The 19,789-nt window shown below is 38.9% G+C and overlaps 1 protein-coding gene across 2 annotated transcripts in view; it reads left to right on the plus strand.

Moving 5' to 3' along the window:
* The window catches only part of chst8 (carbohydrate (N-acetylgalactosamine 4-0) sulfotransferase 8), a 173,875-nt gene that overhangs the window by 149,140 nt on the left and 4,946 nt on the right, over window positions 1-19,789 (plus strand). Inside the window, exons 3-4 of one of the 2 annotated variants that reach the window (XM_085445629.1) lie at window positions 8,904-8,957; window positions 16,465-16,502. In XM_085445629.1, coding sequence (XP_085301755.1) covers window positions 8,904-8,957; window positions 16,465-16,502 — 92 coding nt within the window. The remainder of the gene's footprint in view (window positions 1-8,903; window positions 8,958-16,464; window positions 16,503-19,789) is intronic. The other variant, XM_085445707.1, reaches the window with a different exon arrangement.

Genomic DNA, 19,789 nt, shown 5'->3' on the forward strand with positions numbered 1-19,789 from the left:
TAAAGTGTCCATTTTCTGCAACACACAGCAACACAAAGTGAAGCTTATCTGTCTATTAGACCTATCTTTCTCTGCTTTTCTAAAAATGAAATAAAGGCAAACTTAATTCTCAAAACATTTCCACCATTATATGTGATCCAGTCTCTAAAGTTATGATGCGTTGTGAAACTTGTTTGGTGTTGTCTCACATTTCTCTGCTTTCTTTATTAACTCCATCTAACCTTTGCGTGCCTGAATTTTATTACTAATTCTTTAAAATATTTCTCTGACTTTCAGGCAGTTTCTCTCGATTTGCACTGTTGCTTTAAATGTACAGATGGACAAGTGATTGCAATTGCAGAAAAGTGAGTTTTGTCCTTGCGTGATTAAATTGTAAAACAGAAGCTCTTATTTTTCTCTCTTTCATTTCAAAGGACAATCTGTGACAAATGACATGGCAAAGCTGCACTGAATCATTTTATGGGACAAAGAGTACCACATTTTATAATAGCATGCACCGCTTTCAATAAATCAGCCTCCCACTCAGACACCAGAATTTTTGGATGGTTGCCTTCATTCCTCAGAGCTCTGTACATTAAGAAACTAAGGATACATTCTTGACTATTGGAGAGAAAGCACTTTGTTTGGTTTTCATTCTACACAATTACAATGTAGCAGTGGCACTGAATGCTGGCTGTCTGCAGTTGCTCTGAAATTTCTTTAGGAACTAGAACATTACTTGCCTTGCATCTTAAAGTAAATATTTAAATCAGTTTTCATTCCTGTGGGTGCTCATAACACACAAGTGTGGGTGTTTGTTTTTTACTGAGAATATACTGAATGATATTGTTACAACCTTTTCTTAATAGGTACCAAGGGAAATAACAATGGAACAGCAAAACCCTTTCCCAAAATCCCTATTTGCATTTTTTTTTCAGTGTAGCAATAAAATACCGTTCATTTACAGTCCAGTAATTATCAGTAAACATAAGCTAAATAATGTCAAAGGCAATAGTGGGTCTCCAAGGCCAAATGTAGCTAATACAAAAAATAAAGGTTTAACTAAACAAGCAGGTTATCAGCAAAAACACAATTCTACCCGATGCCAAAGAAAACGCAGCAGCAGCACCCACTCAGCATGCAGTTCAGTGGCCAAATGGCAGGGACTCTCAAGCTGGATGTGTGCTCCACTGACAACCAGATGGTGTTCAGGTGTAGGTGATGAGGCATCTGGAGGTGTTACAGAATAAACCTGAAACACATTGGAGACAGACAGCTCTGTTTCAAAAAAGACAGAAGTCAGTGGACATAACAGAAACAAAACAAAACAAGAGAAACAGTGTATTTAAAAAATCTGAATTATGGGAAATGCACATCTGTGAGTGTCATTTTCAGGAAAAATAGAAAATAAATAAACAATTCCTTCATTTATAATCTCTCAGCAAGTAGTTTAATAGGTTGATGATTTATCCTTTGAAGATACATTATGTAGGAAAATAAAATTTGAAGAAACTTTTGGAAGTTAGAGTGAGATTTGTGAATAACACAATTTTCTTAATTTTCCTAGTTTATAAAGACTAAATGAATATATGGAGCTCATTTTTTGTCACTCTTAATATGGTTGGAAGCACATATGCACTAGAGATTTGGAAAAACATGACACACATGATGTGAGGTGCTGATTAATAATAAAACGTAAGACAACTGGCAAGAGTTTTAAGTGCATGTCTATGTATCCATGTGGATGTGTGTGTGTGTGTGTGTGTGTGTGTGTGTGTGTGTGTGTGTGTGTGTGTGTGTGTGTGTGTGTGTGTGTGTGTGAGACATGAAACTCCCTCACTCCATTTCAGTTATGCTCTCTTTCTCTGCTAGTTTCTTTCTTCACTTTCTTTCCCTTTTGTCTCTCACCCTTTGACTCCATCACTCTGTCTCTGTCCCTTTCTCTATTACATCTCAGCCTCACTCCATCGCTCTCTTTTCCTTGATCCTCTGTTACCTGTCAAGACTTTTTTTTTTTGCTTTTTTCTATCATATCTGTCTCAGTTCTCTATGTGTGTGCCTTCATGTATGTGTGTGTTTGCGTGTGTCGGTTTTTGTCCTCCATTACTTTTCTTTCTTCCTGACTTTCCCTCATCAGATTTTACTCTTTTTTTTTTCTCTCTCTGACAAGATATAGGTTTGCCCTCCCACCTTGACTTACACGTGCACACACACGCACTGATGCACACATCCCCTTCTCTCTTTCTGTCCGTCTTATCTGGATCTCTACCTGCCTGCCAGCTCTGGCCCGTTGCCTGCCCTCCTTAGGGAACACAGCAGAGAGGAGAGGAGGAACGCCTAAGGCCCAGCCTCCTTAGCCTTTTTATCTCTCTCACACACACACACAAACACAAATGAACACACACACCCTTACATCACATAGTCACAACACAAACTGAAGTTTCACATGAGTACATGAAATTGCAACTTGACAGAATTGCAATTCTCATGAGTGCATTTCTCGATGAATCAGTTTTTTTCCTGTACAGCAAGATGAAACGAAATTGCATTTTTTTTTTCTGCTACTGAACTTTTTGATTGTACAGCACCTGAACAATTTAAGCAATCTGGCCTTGCAGAAATTTGCCTCCGTGTATATTACATACAATGATACAGCATGCCTCAGCACTCCCAGCAATAGTGGCACTGGACATTTAAATAACTTGCAAACATGTTTTAAAAAGTGGCTTACAGAGGGTCGCAAACAGGGCAACATAAAAGTTGGATATACTCTACCTACATGTTATGAAATTTAAGAACCATCTGCAATTTAATAAAGGTTGTTGTGATAGAGCTTGCACAGATTTCCACCTTGCCAATTAGGGTAGATTATACATACACTTAGTTATATAGAAATGGATGCAGGAACTGTACCAAACTTCCTAAGGTAGACAGGTGACACGATGTCCATCATACAGATAGAAAAACTTTGATTGCTAAGGACAAATTCTATGGGACCTAGAAATTATCTTCCATTCTAAGAACATAACTTAAAATGGACAAAAAATTTATTAAGTTATAACAACACAAAATCTTGTTTTGTGTTGTAATAACTTAATAGTTGTTTTGTTATATTTGTTTTCAATTTTTTGCTTTGTTTTCTTTAGTTTTTAATTTGGTTGATTGTTTTTTTTTCTCTGACTCCTACCCATCCAATTTAGACAAAGCTAAGGTGGGATAGCTGCACCTCTTGTCAGAGCACTTAGTCAGGATCTACTTAACAACACTTTCCTTCATGTAAAGGCAGAAATGCTAAATATAGAAGTTATGCATGGCATTGTAAAAAAAAATAAACACACACACATGCAGGGTATCTATCTTTTCCATCTCACTGAATAGCCTTAATGAAGGCTTTGATACCGCTTATCAAAGTCTCGGTGTTACAACAATCGTAGCAGAAAACCTGCCCACTACCAGCAGTCTCGAGGGAAAACTCTAACCTCAGGTGTGTACACAGAGTGAACAAGCACAAACGACTACACACCATACTCTATATGTGCACCTGATCATAACGTATACACACGCACACACAAACATTAATTCACCTTCTTGTGCATGCCAGCGGTAGCAGTGGGCGGTCCCTGGCGAGACAGAAACACACTAATGGATAATGACAGGGTTTGACAGCAGGAGAGTGAGCTGAGTCATTCTGGGCACACAGGCAATGAATAAAAGAATGGGACTGCTGTCTGACTATCCCTCACTGACTGGATTTCCTTTGATACCATACTATTCCTGCCAGTCTCCCTTGGTAATCCTGCTCATTACACTGCTGTCCCACAGTTCCAAGACTGGCAGCAGCGGCCAGTATGACAAGAGGGACAAAAAGTTGTCTTCACTGGAAAGCCAGCACCATCCTATAGGCTGTAACCTGTAGTCGTAAAGTTTTGTCTTCCTCTTGATGATAAGTTACGGAATGAGCTTTTAATGTAGACTTTTCTTACAGGAAGTGGAACACAAAGTAGGCTCAGAAAAATTAATATGTCTCTTCAACTTGCCAGCCTCTATTGTCTAAATTGTACGAAAGCACCATTGTTGCTGAAATTTATGTGACACATCACTCGGAAAAATATCACTCCATGAAAGCTGCCAGTCATATCATCCAACCGTCTCTCAATGCATCTGTCCCACTGAGTTGAGTCCAATTAAAACCATCACCAATTCCCAACTCTGGCCAGAATTGGCTTGTTGTTCACAAGACCCACTGTTTGGCCAGAATCGTCATTTGCTGTTGCTCCAGTCTGTTCTCTCAGAGCATCAGACACAAACAGCTCTGACAAAAGGCCAGTTGTCTAGTTTGTCTGATTAACCCACTACTTCTAGACAACTTGTGAAATCTATTCCAGAAATCTCTGACTTTCCGTTTTTCCTCTGACGTTAAATGTTGAGCTCTTTTCGTCAGTGTCACATTGACACGCAAATGCTATTCCAATTATTCTGCACCCTCTCTGCTCGCTGTCAAATTACCAGCACTGGGAGCGGAGCACGGCTCTCACTGCACCTCTCTGGCATTTTCCCTGACAGGGAGAAGAAAGGAGTCTGAGATAGCAGAACGAGGGAGGGCTTGGGGCTCAATGAGTATTTTAAATGCTGAAACCAGGTAATCAGGCAGACTCAGTCTGAGACCAGGAGTGTACTGTTGGATCGAAGATGTTTTGCTATGGTTTTCAGCAGATTGTCAGAGCAACACTGTATATTTGAATACCTGGCCTGGTGCTTTGCATGGAAAGCAAAAGAAAGAAATAAAATATAAAATGCTTGCAAACTGAATTCATACTCCATAGTGGTTTACTCGGCAATGTTTTACAGTCAGCTGCTAGGTGTCAGATTCATGACAGGAAGATTTTTTGTATTGCTTCTGCTTATTGGTGCAGTAGGCAGTACAGAACAAAGAGCAGAGGCTTAGACAGATGATGTGAACATAATGCTAGTTTGGATCCCTGCACTGGAGAACACAAACCTAAGTGTGGCATGCAAAACATCCTGAAGCAGTGTATCAGTCATTTCAGTGTTTTGGTGTTAAAAAACAAAAAAAGAAAAAGAAATTGCATAAGCAATGACAGATTAGCTCCACATTTTCAGCAATTTTTGGTCTTATCTAGTCTTAGAATTTGCCCCAGCAGTGCCGCTTTAGTTCTTGTTTTGTTTTCTCCTCAATAGGCACAGCAGTGGGTTGGTAGTCGGCAGTATGTAGGCTGCGTTTCTTAAATGACATCTCAGCTCCGGGGACCTTGGGGCAACATCCACCTGACGTGTGTAAGAGTTATTTCAGGCATAAAGGAGTGTCAGTCAGTCAATGTGACAGCCCTTTGCAGCATTCACATACACACATATACACCTCTCATTAGCACAGAGCTGTGAGGGGCTGAGTAAGTGCTGCTCTGCTCAGATGTTCACACACACCTCACTGCCTGTCAGAGCCCAACCACACACAGCACTCTGAGACTACAGGTCTCTGTGGAATAAATGCATTTACGAAGGGAACTTTTATTTTCATTATCTGTGCAGGACTGAACAAAGTGAGAAATCTGCTGCTGTAACAGTTGTAGCTCTAGCTATACAAAAGTTGTAGGTCTGTAGTTCTGTTTATTGTTTGGTGCTATTTTCCTTTTTTACCGGTTATCACGAATGTAGCTGGAGTGCAGCACAAATGGCATAGAGAGGCGAAAGAGGAAATTATAGGTTGGAGTCTGGAAGCTAGAGGTGATGCACTAAAGAGGAAGGGAGGGGAGTCAATGGACGATAGGAGATAAAACACTTAGGGGAGGGCAGAATAAAGGATCAGCATCTGCAGGGGAAAGAATACTAATGGAAGGGATGCAGTGGAAAACTGAAGCCAATAACAGGAAAACAAGAAAGCGCTTGAAGCTAATCAGGAGATCCTGTGAAGGCCTGGAATGTTCTTATTTGTGGAGTGACTGAAGCCCAAAGGTGAGCTGGTAGACTCACCTTTAAGAATGGATGGCTTAAGAATGACTGATGGAGAAATAAGGTTTCCTGGAGGCATAAACCCAGGTGACGCTCCTGCTATTCCCACCTCATAATGCATGTTTTTTTATGACAGCTAATCAATCTGAGCTGTTTACACTTTAGTGTCCAGACTCTTAAGCTGCCTTCCCAACTCCAATTACATGTTTCTCTGAAGTAGTGGGGAGAGATAAAGGTCATTGTTAGCAGCACGATATGTAATTCAAAAGAAATGGTCTTACAACTCTGTGATTTCATTTAAATTACTGCATGCTGACCAGCCTTACAAGGTTGTGATGTAATCTTTAGCCCGTGGGTTGTCTTGGACAAAACAATCGCAACTACAAGATCACTAAAAAGTGAAGTCCCAACAGTTCACTGCTGAACTATGCTAAAAATGTTAGCAGCTAAAATTTGCCCCTGATCATAATTTTCTGAGATTGTAACTATTTCCAAATAGTTACAATTATGTGTCATAGTGAAACTAATCTAGTTCAATAGAGCTAAAGTTATTTTAGAAAAGAAATAATATTGGCCAGAGTGGCTGTGTAATTTTTTTAATCTGTGGATTTTCTCTGCATGAATCCTTTGTCTGACTACAGCATACAAATCAAACACTGCATTACAATATTATCCTCTAATTTTTAGTTTTAGTTGCATTTAATGCATTTGTTGTTATTACAATTTTTTTTGAAGTTTTAATGTATTTTAGTGTAATAAGGCATAAATTATCAGGGCAAGATCTTAGTGGGATTATAATGATTGCACTTGGTTCAGGATTTATTGTTTTATCCTTTTTCATGATGGTATGATGTATGGACATAAACTGTAGGCGCAGGGCAAATACCAAAGTTGCTGATCTACCAATATGTTGAGGCAGCCTCCAAAATATTCACTTAGTATTCAGCCAAGGTCCCTGTGCTTTACTCACATGTCTGGACTCATCAGTCCCAGCTGTAATCAGTAGTGCTCTGACAGCAAAACAAAGGGTGTGTAAGAGAACGTGAAGCTAACTCAAATGAGAGGCCAGCGTAAACAGTGACAGGGCCAATTCCAGTTCCCAATCTCACTGCAAATAGAGGTGAACAGGGGAGCACAGAGACTTAACGAAGACATAGCAGCATCTGATCACAGCACCTCAGCACGCCACTAGTGTACCAACAGGTCGTGATAAAAGGATTACGCTTTGACTTTAATCTAGAAGAAATGAAAAATATGGGTGGAAAAACTTAAAAGGGGTCATCAAGCGTGTGATCTAATCCCTCTAAGAGCTAGTGCACAAAGCTGTAAATGAGTTTGTAAAAATAAAAAATATGCCACTAAGGGTACGCAATTATGGTCTGAGTACTTTGTATTTGTTTGAAGCAAGCAGTCGAAGCCATCATCTCTTTTTTATTAAGAGCCATCAGGAAGGAAAAAAATATGGTGGATCATGAAAACTGAGGGCAACACAGTTTGTCTGTCTGTATATCCAGTTCCAATTTTAGCTAATAGTTTCCTATTCAGGTAAAGTTTCCTCTCAGGGAAAGCAAGCCTCTGTTTCAGCACCAGGAGCTGTCCATGGTCCAACAGTGTACGGAAACAATATCTTCTCCCATGTTTAAGTGATGTGCCCAAACTAGCTGAATATGCAAGTTCTAAAATGTTTTGGAGATCTTGTTTGCTGTGTATTTATTTATTTGAATGTAACGTGAAGTGGGGATAAGGGAAATAAAGCTTTTGCTGATGCAGGTCCTTCTGTACGTGATTGTCCTTTATAAGCAGGAGGCAGAGTAGAAGAGTGAAGTGAAAATTGTGCATGCTTTCCACAAAGGGCAGAAGATGTTATATCCCAACAAATATGAGTGGGAAGAGCAAGTCTTGGTCAATTGTGTGTCAAATTTTAGGAATTTGTTTCTGCTTGTGATTCTAACCTCAGCAAATAAGCAAATACATTTACTTTACACAATGTCTGACTTTATGCTATACAGGATTTAGGGCTGTACTTTGTTTACAGATGATTTAATCCCAATATTGGCAGGGTTTGTTGATGTTAATGAGGTTATTTCAGATTGCTGTAAATGAGGTCATTTTTTAAGGTGAATTTGTGATGTGAATGATAGAACACGAGTTTGTAGAAGAGGAGCTGATCAGCATTTCCTTTGTTTCCATGACTATGAGGTACGGGAAGGAAAGAAAACCCATAATTGATTTCCTGATAGGCCACAACAGAGTTAATGAGGACTCCCTGTGTCATCTGCATATTCTAAATATTTGTAACAGAAGGTGCGCCGTTGGAGTCATCTCCACACATGGTAGAATTTTAGTTTAGAATTTGGCTTTTACAGTCGACTTAAATTTGCAAGAAGAACTTCATGCTGTATTAAATAAGTTGTGGGGGAAAAATAATGAAGCCTTAAAATCATTTTAAGGTTCTAATGAATGTAAAACTAAGTAACTCATATGAGGTCTCATATGGGAAAGAGGGTATTTTCTTCTAAAAAAAAAAAAAAGTTTTACATTGCCGTGGACTGAGAGGGTGCCAACCAAGAAAAACAAACCCTGCTCCAAAGTCGAGACCCTCAAGCTTAGCTGGAATTTGCAGCTGTCCACATGGACAAGCCAAATGCCTTCTGGAGGAAAATCTTATGGTCAGACTCAACAGCTAGCTGACACATTACAATGACTCAAACACATCAAAGCTGGTTTTGGAGTTCTGGAATGGCCTTTCCAAGCGCCAAACCTTAACACTATTGAAAATTGTGGGCTATGCTTAAAAGTCAGGTCAGTGCCCGTAAACCATTTAATTTAAATGACCTCTACAGGGAAAGATAATGACCCAAAGCAAACAGCAAAAGCAACCCAAGAGTTTTTCAACACAGCAAAATAGAATATTCTTCAATGGCCAGTTATTGAAGACAAAACTTGTGTTTTGGCAGAGAACAAGCAGCAACTGAAGGTCACAGCTCTAAAGACCCGGCAGAGCATCCCAGGTGAGAAAATTCATCATTTGGACATGTACTTTGGTTCTAGACTTTAAGCAGTCATTGACTGCAAATGATTTTCTACCAAGTATAGTAAAGAATCCTTACATTTATAAATACTTCTGAGCCTCTGAAATTGAGGAATTATGTATTGCAATGTCTGTAATTTCCAAACAGTTAATGCAATTTTTTAAACTAATTGAATGAAAGCTAAAAGTCTACACTTCAATCATATTCTTCCTTTTTTAGTTAAAATCTACTCTGGTCGTTTGCAGAGGAAAAACTGCACATTTTCTCATTGTCCAAATATCTTATATAGAGGATATGGTGAAGTCCTGTATTAAGGTTGTCTTGTAACAATCATCACAGGAATCCTTTTTTTTATCTAACCATTCCTGTTTACTTTCAGTACGGCACAAAGAAGGACTTCATGGAAATTTTAGAGAAATTTCAGGATTCTAAAAAAAAGCTTGACAACATCTCTCCTTACTATGTTTGTATCCCATAGGCATCCTATTGCCATTGGCAAGGGAGTTCATAAAGAGAGTACTGCAGTGTGTGCACTGTGCCTATAGTTCAAGAGCTCTGCAGCATCTAAATAAGATATGTGCCAATTAAAGCCGCTTTGCAGCTTGTCTCGGCCCAGATAATTCACTTAACCCTGAGCGTGCAGCTGACAGGTAGCATTTGTTTACACATCCCTCCTCATGCAAGCTGCCAGGCCCTTTTCTCTACACGGTATTAAAACAAGCCACCTCCCACCACACCCCCACACACAGCTCACTGGCTCTCTGTTTCCATGGAAATCTGCCCTAGGAAGCTTTTGTATCTTCTAACCTTGAAAGCACCCTAAGTACGATCGACTCTCAGAATATAATGTTGTCAAAAAGAATTGTCATGACGGTAATCAGTGCTATATTTGATATCCCCGTTCAGCAGCTTCCCATCTTCCTAGTTCATTATTTCCCCTCCTGCTGTGTTCTGTGCCTGAGTTAACAGCATGAGAAAAGAATCTGAAGATTGTACAGAAAAAGAAGCTGGAGACTGAAGCATATCATATTTATATATATTACCACTGCCCCACAGAGACAGCTTCTCTTTATCATTAAATTCAGTATGATATTATTTGGGATCTGTATGAGCAGATTTACTCCTAAAGTGCTAAACAGTGTATCAGTTTAGAGTAAAAAGGCTCCTCCGTTGACACCTCAAAATAATTTTAATAGCATAAAGTAAATTACAGCCTTTAGTTCCAGCTTTCAAATAATCAATAAAAATCGAACTGGAATTTAGAATCAAAAAATATACTCTTAATACAACTTGCTACTTCCCAGAGTGGCATTTTTAACCCAGTCATAAACTCATGCTGGGGCAATATGATCAATGCAAAAGTACACAAGCTGTGCAGGCGCACTGTCTCAGAGCAGAAAGTGCCATTAAAATAGCACAAAGATGTCAGCGTAGCACCGCAACCTCACATCATAGTGGAGCTTGGGTTTCATCTCACTGAATGTGGATTGAGACTTTGTATGCTGAGTCTGTATTCTGCCACTGACAGTTAAGAGCTAAACCATGTGTTATTTATGGTACATGAATGGCACAATGATTTAACATGACTTGGAGGGAGTGCCATCATTTTCATTCGAATTTCAGTTGAGAGAGCACATTCCTGATGATATAAAAGGCCTCACAGAAGCTGACCTTGATTTTGGTCAGTTGTGGAAGGGAAGCCTTCATGTGGCATGTTAAACAACATGTAATTGATGAATGCCACTAACTCTGTAAACCCTTGTATGAGCCCTTTGAAGAGCAGTTAAAATGGCCAAGGAAGTCAGAAGATCATGGCATTATTATCAGCATCACGGTAATATCAACAAGTGTCAATCAAGCAACTTTAACAAATCACAGCTTTCGATAACCTTTTGAAGAGAAGGACTTCCAGCAAAGTTGAGAAAAGTCAAAGCAAAAATTACAGACCCTGAATCTTGTAATTATCATACACTGGAAACAAAGTACAAACAATAACGGCTAAAATAGGACAATTAGGACACAAAGAAAATAAGTGAAGTGCCAAATAATGTAATACAAAAGAAGATACGACCCTGCAAAACTGCAGCAAAAAAAACAAACAATAGGAAGCAACTTGACAGATATTTTCATCCAAAAGAATGGCATCTTCTGTTTTTATCTGTTGAGACATTCTTTTAGACCACTACACATATATTATGTGCCATTATTGGTGGACCAGTAGAACAGTGGCACTGTCTCCAATAAATCTGTTTCACAAAGGCTTTCCTTATTATGTTAAACACGATTGTGTTGTGTTCATGATTGTGTTGTTTTTCGGGGGTCCTTGGGGGAGGTAAAGTCTATGTATACCCTCCTGTGGGCCCACCACCCAAAGGAGGAGCTTTGTCGATCATTCAGCAGTTGAAGGCGGGTCCCCTCACTATTTGACCTTCAGCTGCCTATAGTGGCTTCAGGGACACGGCGCGTCATCTCTGTTGGCTTGTATAAGATTTAGAGCTGTTAGCTGAGGAGAGAAAGGTCTGTGTGTTTCTGCTTAGACAGCTGCCTCTGTGACCTGGACCCAGAACTGGGCATTATGGGAAAAAATCTTATCATGATCATTTTTCACTTCAGTCAATATTTCTCTATATAACGATATAAATCAAATCATCAGTCCTGTCAGTCTTAAAGATTCCTTTTTGTTTTGTTTTGGGATTTTTTTTATAAAAACAAACTGTTTAAAGTTGTTGGAAATAGAGAATTTATCCTCATTGTTTTTAGTCCTACTGCTTTCATGTGGAGTCTTTTTAGTTTAGCAGTTAAGACACAGACCATGACGTACAATATGTGAGTCTATGTTGTTTTTATAGTGTCCCACTTTATTTGGCACTGTAAAACATTTTTAACCTCTGTCCCTTGACCTACATGTTGAGACAATGTTCCACATTTTGACTGGCTTTATATTTCAAAGGTTAAAATTGGAGGAAAGGGAGTTTAAAATGCTATTACCATGCTACCCACGCAATGCTCAATCGGGTAAACTGAAGTCACCAGCTCGTCAGATTTTCACAGTAATGAAAACTTCAAACACATATAAAGAAAAAATAAAAACAGCTACAATAAAAGCCTAGGAGACTGGCTATCAATTGTTGAGTCCAACAGAAGAAGATGCTCTGGCACTTCCTTTGTTTTATTTGTTTTATGAGGTGAAATGACATGTTTTTTGTTGGTTTTATTTGTATTTATTTATGTATTTTTATTTATTTTTAAGTCAAACATGTCAAAGCTTCAGACCAGTTGTCAACATTAGTAGTGTGCTTCCCACACACACATACCCTTTGCTTCTTGTTTATTTTTCTGGGATCTTTATATCACTGGTGTGTCATTGTCCACCACATTTCCTTGATTTCTATACAAAGGCATGATAATATAGTTTCAAATCAGTTTTTCAGATAGGCTGTGTAATCATGTCCTCCTGTAGGACTCATACTGAAGAGTTTTTAGATGTTGTCATTAAAAGAGAATGTGGTTTGTATCACTAAACTAGAGGAAATCATTTGTCTAGTGTGTGTGTGTGTGTGTGTGTGTGTGTGTGTGTGTGTGTGTGTGTGTGTGTGTGTGTGTGTGTGTGTGTGTGTGTTTTCTTCATTTACAGTATGTTGTCAATGGTTGGATTAGAAATCTGTTACTGATTCATTTTTCGCCAAACCTGTGCTTTGTGTGGCTTCCTCTCACAAGCTAATCTTCAGAAGACAAGGCACACAAATTCTAGATGGTCTGTGTTTGGTCTTTAGAGAGTCTCTGCAAGCACATCTTTAATCTCGCTTCACTGATTGCTCACCCATCACCTCCTCCTCCCCCCAAGCAGCTGCTCTCTCTGGCCCAGTCCTGGAGGATTTTAAAACATCGTTTTATCTCTTACCACAACAAGTTAAAACATCAATGGACCAGAGCTCAAAGCCTAATACCACCATTCTCAAGCGTCTTTCCAGCATACCAGAGCCTTGTATTCCCACACAGAGTCAAGTGGAGGAGGAGCGTGTGTGCAGAGTGCAGGTGTGGGTGGTTTGTTGGGAGAGAGAGAGGAGTAGCGTGTGTGCAGAGTGCAGGTGTGGGTGGTTTGTTGGGAGAGAGAGAGGAGTGCAGCTGGTTGGGGTCACAGTGCCTTAGTGTGCTGAATGACTAATGAAAGGTTTATAGTGGCGCAGCATCACTAGTCTGAATTGTAGGCTGGAGAAGGACACGCCTTGTCTGGCTTTTAGAACCCTCCTGGCCCTTCACTAGTTAAAAACAGGCATTTAACAAGTTCTTCCAGAACATAGGGCCACAGTCCTTCACTTAACAAGCTCATTATTTCGCATTGTTTTTGTCCTTTGCTCCTCCTCGATGGCAGTGACAGGGAAAAAGATAATCTTTGATGTATGTCTCTGTTAGAGAGTTGCGTAAGGATATGTGAGAGGGAAGGATGATAATGGATCTGCTAATGATGTGGCCTTTGCTTATGCAGTAATGCTGGGTTGTCTGCATGAATATTCATGGCTATGTCTGTGAAAAAGTGGTGGCAGCTCAAGGTTATTTTAGAGGGCAACAGAGGACAAGACTCAAAAGGAGATTGTGCTATTTAATAGTTCTCTATCATCAAAAAAATTTACAGTCAGATACCTCCTTTGTCCCACACGCCATCAAACTGTTTAACTCCTCTCTGGAGGGGAGAGGGAGGGGAAACAGGAGGACAAAGGAGGGGGGAACAACTAAGCTGTAGTGCCTCTTCACCTCACTGTACAATACCTTGTGCAATACTTTTTGTAAATAGTCAACAGTGCAATAGACTCAATACTTGAAATGTGCAATTCACTTGTATTTTTATTTTTTATTCCTATTTATTCTATTTATCCCCTTTGTATATTTTATTTATATTTGTCTCTGTATTTATATATGTGTGTGTGTGTGTGTGTATATATATATATATATATATATAACAATTCTGTAACTGTAACTTCGGTCGTTGCTGTGCTTTTTGGAAGTCGAATTTCCCAGAGGAACCCACCCGAGGGATTAATAAAGTTCTATCTTATCTTATCTTATCTGAAAATCAAAGCAAAGCTTAACACATGACTTCTTTTGATCTCTGCTATAAATGCCATATCTTGCATGTAGACTTGCTTACTGGAAACCTTTAGAGCTTCAAAAGGAGAACTACCAGAAAGTGACATTTAATATCTAGGTGTAAAAACAACCTTAACTTTATTGGTTGACTAGGGAGGCGGCATGTGGTACCTACATGTGGTACTGCTGTAGCAAGTCCCTTTTGTGAATGACGCAGTGTACATTAACAAATCTGGATACAGTTTTGACCTCTGGCTTCATCAGATTATTAATATAACTTCTGGGAGATAAAAAAGGATAGACATTAACTGTAGCTTTTATATCTATATGTGAATCTGAAAGGGTAAATGTATCACAATTATCAATCATTACTGTTTCACTGCACAGGAGTTGAAATCAATAGCTTAGTTATACTGAGTAGAATTTACTGAGTGTGAAATTACAATCAAACAGCACAACCAAATACATACTACAAAGATAAATGATGTTTACAAAGCCTCCTGAAATCCTGTTTACAATGTCATATTACTTGTTTCTGTTATACGCTGTCATGGAAAAATGTTTTTCCTCTTGAAATGTAATTTTGACTCCCAACTTGAGAGAATTGCATTTTCAGCGCTGAAATTCAAACCCTCTTTGCAACAGCATTTTAATCAAATCAAGCCATGTCAGAGTCATTTTCAAATCAATTTTAACAACTCACAAGTGCTGAACATGACAACAAATTATCCTTCATGCTCATTTCAAGGCATTAGGCTTAAATGCCTTGTTTCACTTCTTTTTTCCTGTTTCTCCAGCCTTTGCATTTGCATAACAAATTATATAAATAAAGGAGCAATATTAAAAATGTTATTAGTGTCACAATTATGTATCATAAGGATTTCCCATATCTTATCGCCTCACAGTTCTGTTAATGATTCACTAAAATGTTTAACATTTTCTCTCAGACTGAGTGTGCAGGACGAAGCAGGAAGGTGATATAGTCATCGTATCACAAGCTTGGACAAATATGTATCAACAGCCAGACAAAACACCTCCTAGAAGAAACCAATTAAACCTTTGGAGATTTCAATTACTCCCTTGATGGGGTTTTCAAGATCGATAACCACGCATGTGTCTTGACAAGATGCTTGGTGCTACCAGGGGCTCACTTTAGAACAACAGACTCTCACAGACCGTTACTATTTTTGTGCTAGGATGTGTCTGCCTGACAATAATATTTGCGTGTGTTATGATAAATATTTATATGTTCGCGTTTCAATATAAAGTGAAATTCAAGATGCCCATCCTGCTCTTTTGAGTGTTAAGCGATCAAATGTTTTGGCAGCACCCAAACACGATCAGGAAATGTCACATGCCGCTTCCCTAGTCTGCCGCTCTTCTTTTTCCTCCTTAGCCTTTTCCTCCAGTGTCTCATTCAGAAGAATGAAGACAAAGATTCAACACACAGAGCCAGACAGCAACAGAGAGCTCTCTAGCGCATACTAATCTAAAACAACACTGCATCTAGGCAACATGTTTTATTCTATCCCCACTGAGGCGTGTTTAAGTGTGAGATGTGTGAGATAGGGCTCTGCACATCTCATCACTTAGGAAAGGTTGTGGCCTGCATCTTCAGCCCCCCCCCACCCAATGCAGGTTCCTATCACTTCCATCCTCATATTGGAAGTGACAAGCCACTCAGGCAGAGGTGTCTTCGCTCACCCCATCAGCAGCCATGCAGCCCCATTCAGAGCTGTCAGCCTGATTACATATCAGATGGGAGGGGTGGGAAAGGGAGTGAGGTGAGGGGTGGGGTACCTAAGGAAAAAGAGATGTCCAGCCGGAGACAGACCACTAAGCACATCGTCTGTCCTGCTGCTGCACATCTGCCAATACACATCCACCTGTCACCAAGGCTGCCACATAACCAGTCTATATGTCTCCATCACTCTCCTGTTGATTTCTAAAATTTCAACAACATGTATCTTTCAGTTTGTGTGTCATTCTCTCTTTTGGTTTGTAATTGGCCTCTTTTTAAAAAAAAACTTTTTGTTACTTCGCTTTGTTGTTTTTTTGGATCTCTCATTTTTAGTTAAAGTTCAGTTTTATTTGTTTAGGGTTTTTTTCCCCACATTTCACTGAAAAGGGCTTATCACAGGGAGCACAGCTCATTTACCAGCTATTCATGCTTGGTGGCAACTCATTACTCAGATAATATTACCTATCCTACCTCTTTGCACCAGAAAAGCAGTGTTAGTTTGCTCAGGATGAAAGAAGATGTGCTAACTGAACAGAAGCACTAAATTATTGGAGGTTGTCTGAGGTGTATTTGAGGTTCCCAGCTTCTTCTATGAGGACAAAAATACATGTTGTTTGCCTAAGCACTGATTTTCTTGTCTTTTTTCTCTTCTCTCTCCAGGCGTGAAGCTTGGAAGTACTCCACGGCAATCCAGAGAGGTATGTGTTTACTCCATTTCTCCCAAAACACATACACACAGGTTGCTCCCACCTGTTATCTATTGCAAAAAAAAAAGTGATTGTCAGCCTTGTACCTCTCAGCGTGTCTGATAGCATCTGTGTAGAAAGGCTGACCTCACACTGTGCATTCAGCCAGTCAGACTGAAGCTGAGTTTAGTGAGTAAACGATCCCAGTTGCACCAGGCCAGTTTCCTCGGGGTATTATCACACCTGGAGTTTTTTTCCTCTGTTCTCCGTCAGCAAAATTTTTTTTTTGCATTTATTCTTTTTGTTTTACTATTTTCAGTGTTTTTCAGGTGTAAAAAGTATACATTGTGTTCTTTATCCAAGTCACAAATACATCCACATGGGCTTAAGCTTATATAGTAACATACAAATATGATTTCCTTTATTTAACATTAAATATTCACAATATTTAAAAATAACAATAACAACAATAATTGAACCCTTTGATTTAATACCTGGAGAAATCTTGTTTTGAGTCATCAAACAGGAGGTCCGTTCTATAACTGCAAGATCAGACCTGCATATTGTTCAGAAGCCATTTTGGACCAATCTTCCTTAAATAACTGCTTCTATTCAGCCATATTTTTTTGGCATGAACTGTTTTCTTTTGATTCCACAGCTTCTCAGTTGGATTAAGGTCCCTGATGGGGCCACTCCAAAAGGTGGATTTTCTTTCTGTTGGTTGCTCTGTTTGAAGTTATTCGGTAGATTTACTTTAATGTTTGGGGTCATTTTACGCTTACGCTTGCATCGCCTGGCATCATGACAGTATCCTTTAATATATTGTTTTAAATGTGGGAGTTCATTTTCGCTGTGACGATGCCAAAATGCCCAGGCCCAGAGGCAGAAAAGCATAATGTAATGCTCTCTTAACTGTGCATCACCTTTGGAATGATGCTTCCAAAGGTTCAGACACAGTGCTGCCTAGCATTCCCAAATAATTCAGCTGTTTCATAAGTCCTCAAAACATTTTCCCAGCAGAGGCGTCAAGGGCAAAGGTTCTTCTTTTCAATCTTTAGATGAGAGGAGATGGTTACTGTTGGAGCTCAGCAGCTTCCTCTATGCTATCCTACTATCAACTCTGTCTGTTCAATGATATATGTATTTTAGAGACATGAACACAGATGTTAATTGGTACACCTTTGGCCTTCAGAACTCCCCTAATTCTTCAACACAGTGTTGGAAACATTCCCCAGAGATTTTAGTCCATACTGGCATGACATCACACAGTAGCTGCAGATTTCTTGGCTTCACCTCCCGTTCCACCATATCCCAGGGGTTAAGATCTGGTGACTGTGGAGGCCATTTGAGTACAGTAAGCTCACTGTCATGGTCAAAAAACCATTTTGAGATTATTTGAGCTTTGTATCATGATGGGTTATCCTGCCCGGAAGCAGCCATCAGAAGATGGGTACACTGTGGTCATAAAGGGACAGATATGGTTAGAGACAACATTCAGGCTGCGGCATTTAAGCGATGTTCAGTTGGTACTAATAGGGCCAAAACATAATACCCCCCACACCATTATACCACCAACTCTAGCCTGAACCATTATTAAGAGGCAGGCTGGATCCATGCTTTTATGTTATTTATGCCAAATTCCTATCCTGCCATCTGAATGTCACAGTAGAAACCGAGACTCATTAAAGCAGGCAATGTTTTTCCAATCTTCTATTGTCAAATTTTGGTGAGACCAGTGTAGTCTTCTGCTGCTGTTGTAGCACATTTAATTCAAGGATAAATGTGTGTTCCGATACACTCCTCTGAATACATTGGATGTAATAGGTAGTTATTTGAATTAATACTGCCTTCCTATCAGCTTGAAGCAGTCTCGTCTTTCTCCTTTGACCTGTGACTTCAACAAGGCATTTTCTCTCAGAGCACTGCTGCTCACTGGAGATTTTCTCTTTTTCAGATCATTCTCTCTAAACCCTAGAGATGGTTATGTGGGAAAATCCCAGCAGATCAGTTGTTTCTAAAATACTCCAACCAGTCTGACTGGGTCCAACAATCATTCCATGTTCAAAGTCTCCTAAATCTTCTTCCCAATTCTGTTGCTAGATTTAAACTTCAGCACTTTGTCTTAGTCGTGCCAACATGCAAGGAGTTGTTTCCAAGTGTTTGTCTGCTTAGGTATTTGCATTAACAAGCAGTTAAAACAAATACATAATGGTTTTCCTGACTCTGCCTAAAAACTGCAGATGCATCTTGCAAACTCATAAGAAGATTATTGCCATTTTGTGTTCACACAACAAAATTTTGTTTGGTAGCTCTGGGCACAGAGGAGAAGGGGCAGTTAGCACACTCTTTTACATACATACCTTTTATAAGCTTAAGGTTTCTGTAACCTACACCTCCACATTTGTTCACATGCATTTTCCCCATCTATGTTGTGAATTTTTAATTGATGCAATCAATATGGGCAGGAACAATACAATTATTTGTATATTATTAGTCATAATGTAGATTATGTAGATGTAATGTAATATATAAATAAATATGTGGCTGTGTTTTAGGTCATTAACAAGGAAAAACAGTCATATTCATTCATTTCTTTTAATTATTAGGGGTTTTGAATTTTATTAACTACAGAAATTATTACTTATGATTATCCCTCCCTGTGATTCCACATCACTTCATATTTTGACTTCAACTCGTTTTTATTAGCCAGTAACTTGCACAAAAACAAGTTAGAATTAAAGTAAATGGAATTTTTCTCATCTGAACATATAAAGCAAAATTAAAACCTTTGAAAAGTTTGAGTAAACAACAAAATGTGTTCTAAATGTTTTAAACATCATTATAAAAGGCAATGAGGATTTGAGTTGAGGCTTTAATGTGCTATATTTTTCATCATTAGCACAAATAATATCAGGAATAAACATACATAACAAAAAGAACAGAGTTCACTTAAAATTAGCAAAAGAGATGGTGAAGTGCTAAAAAAAAGAAGAATATATCACATAAAAGCCAGTTTTAATCAAGTAATGAGAAAGTTTTTAAAAAGAAAAAAGACATTAACAACCAATTAAATTGCTAAAACAAAATACACAAAAGGGAAAGTTAAGATAAAAGAGCAAGACTGATCATCAAGATTTAACGTTTTTCCATAAATTTCAGCAACATGAGATGGCTGGGAATGAAAAAGGAAGTGCAAACACTTAGATAATTAGCCAGAATAATCACTTTTTTCAGTTTGGATCATAGATAAAATAAATTATATCATAAATAAAGATACATCATCTATTTTTAATGACAAC

Source organism: Copadichromis virginalis, linkage group LG1 (assembly GCF_057382275.1).
Source record: "Copadichromis virginalis isolate Kocher_CV1m ecotype Utaka linkage group LG1, C_Virginalis_male_GT1.1, whole genome shotgun sequence".
Classification (NCBI taxonomy): Eukaryota; Metazoa; Chordata; class Actinopteri; order Cichliformes; family Cichlidae; genus Copadichromis; species Copadichromis virginalis.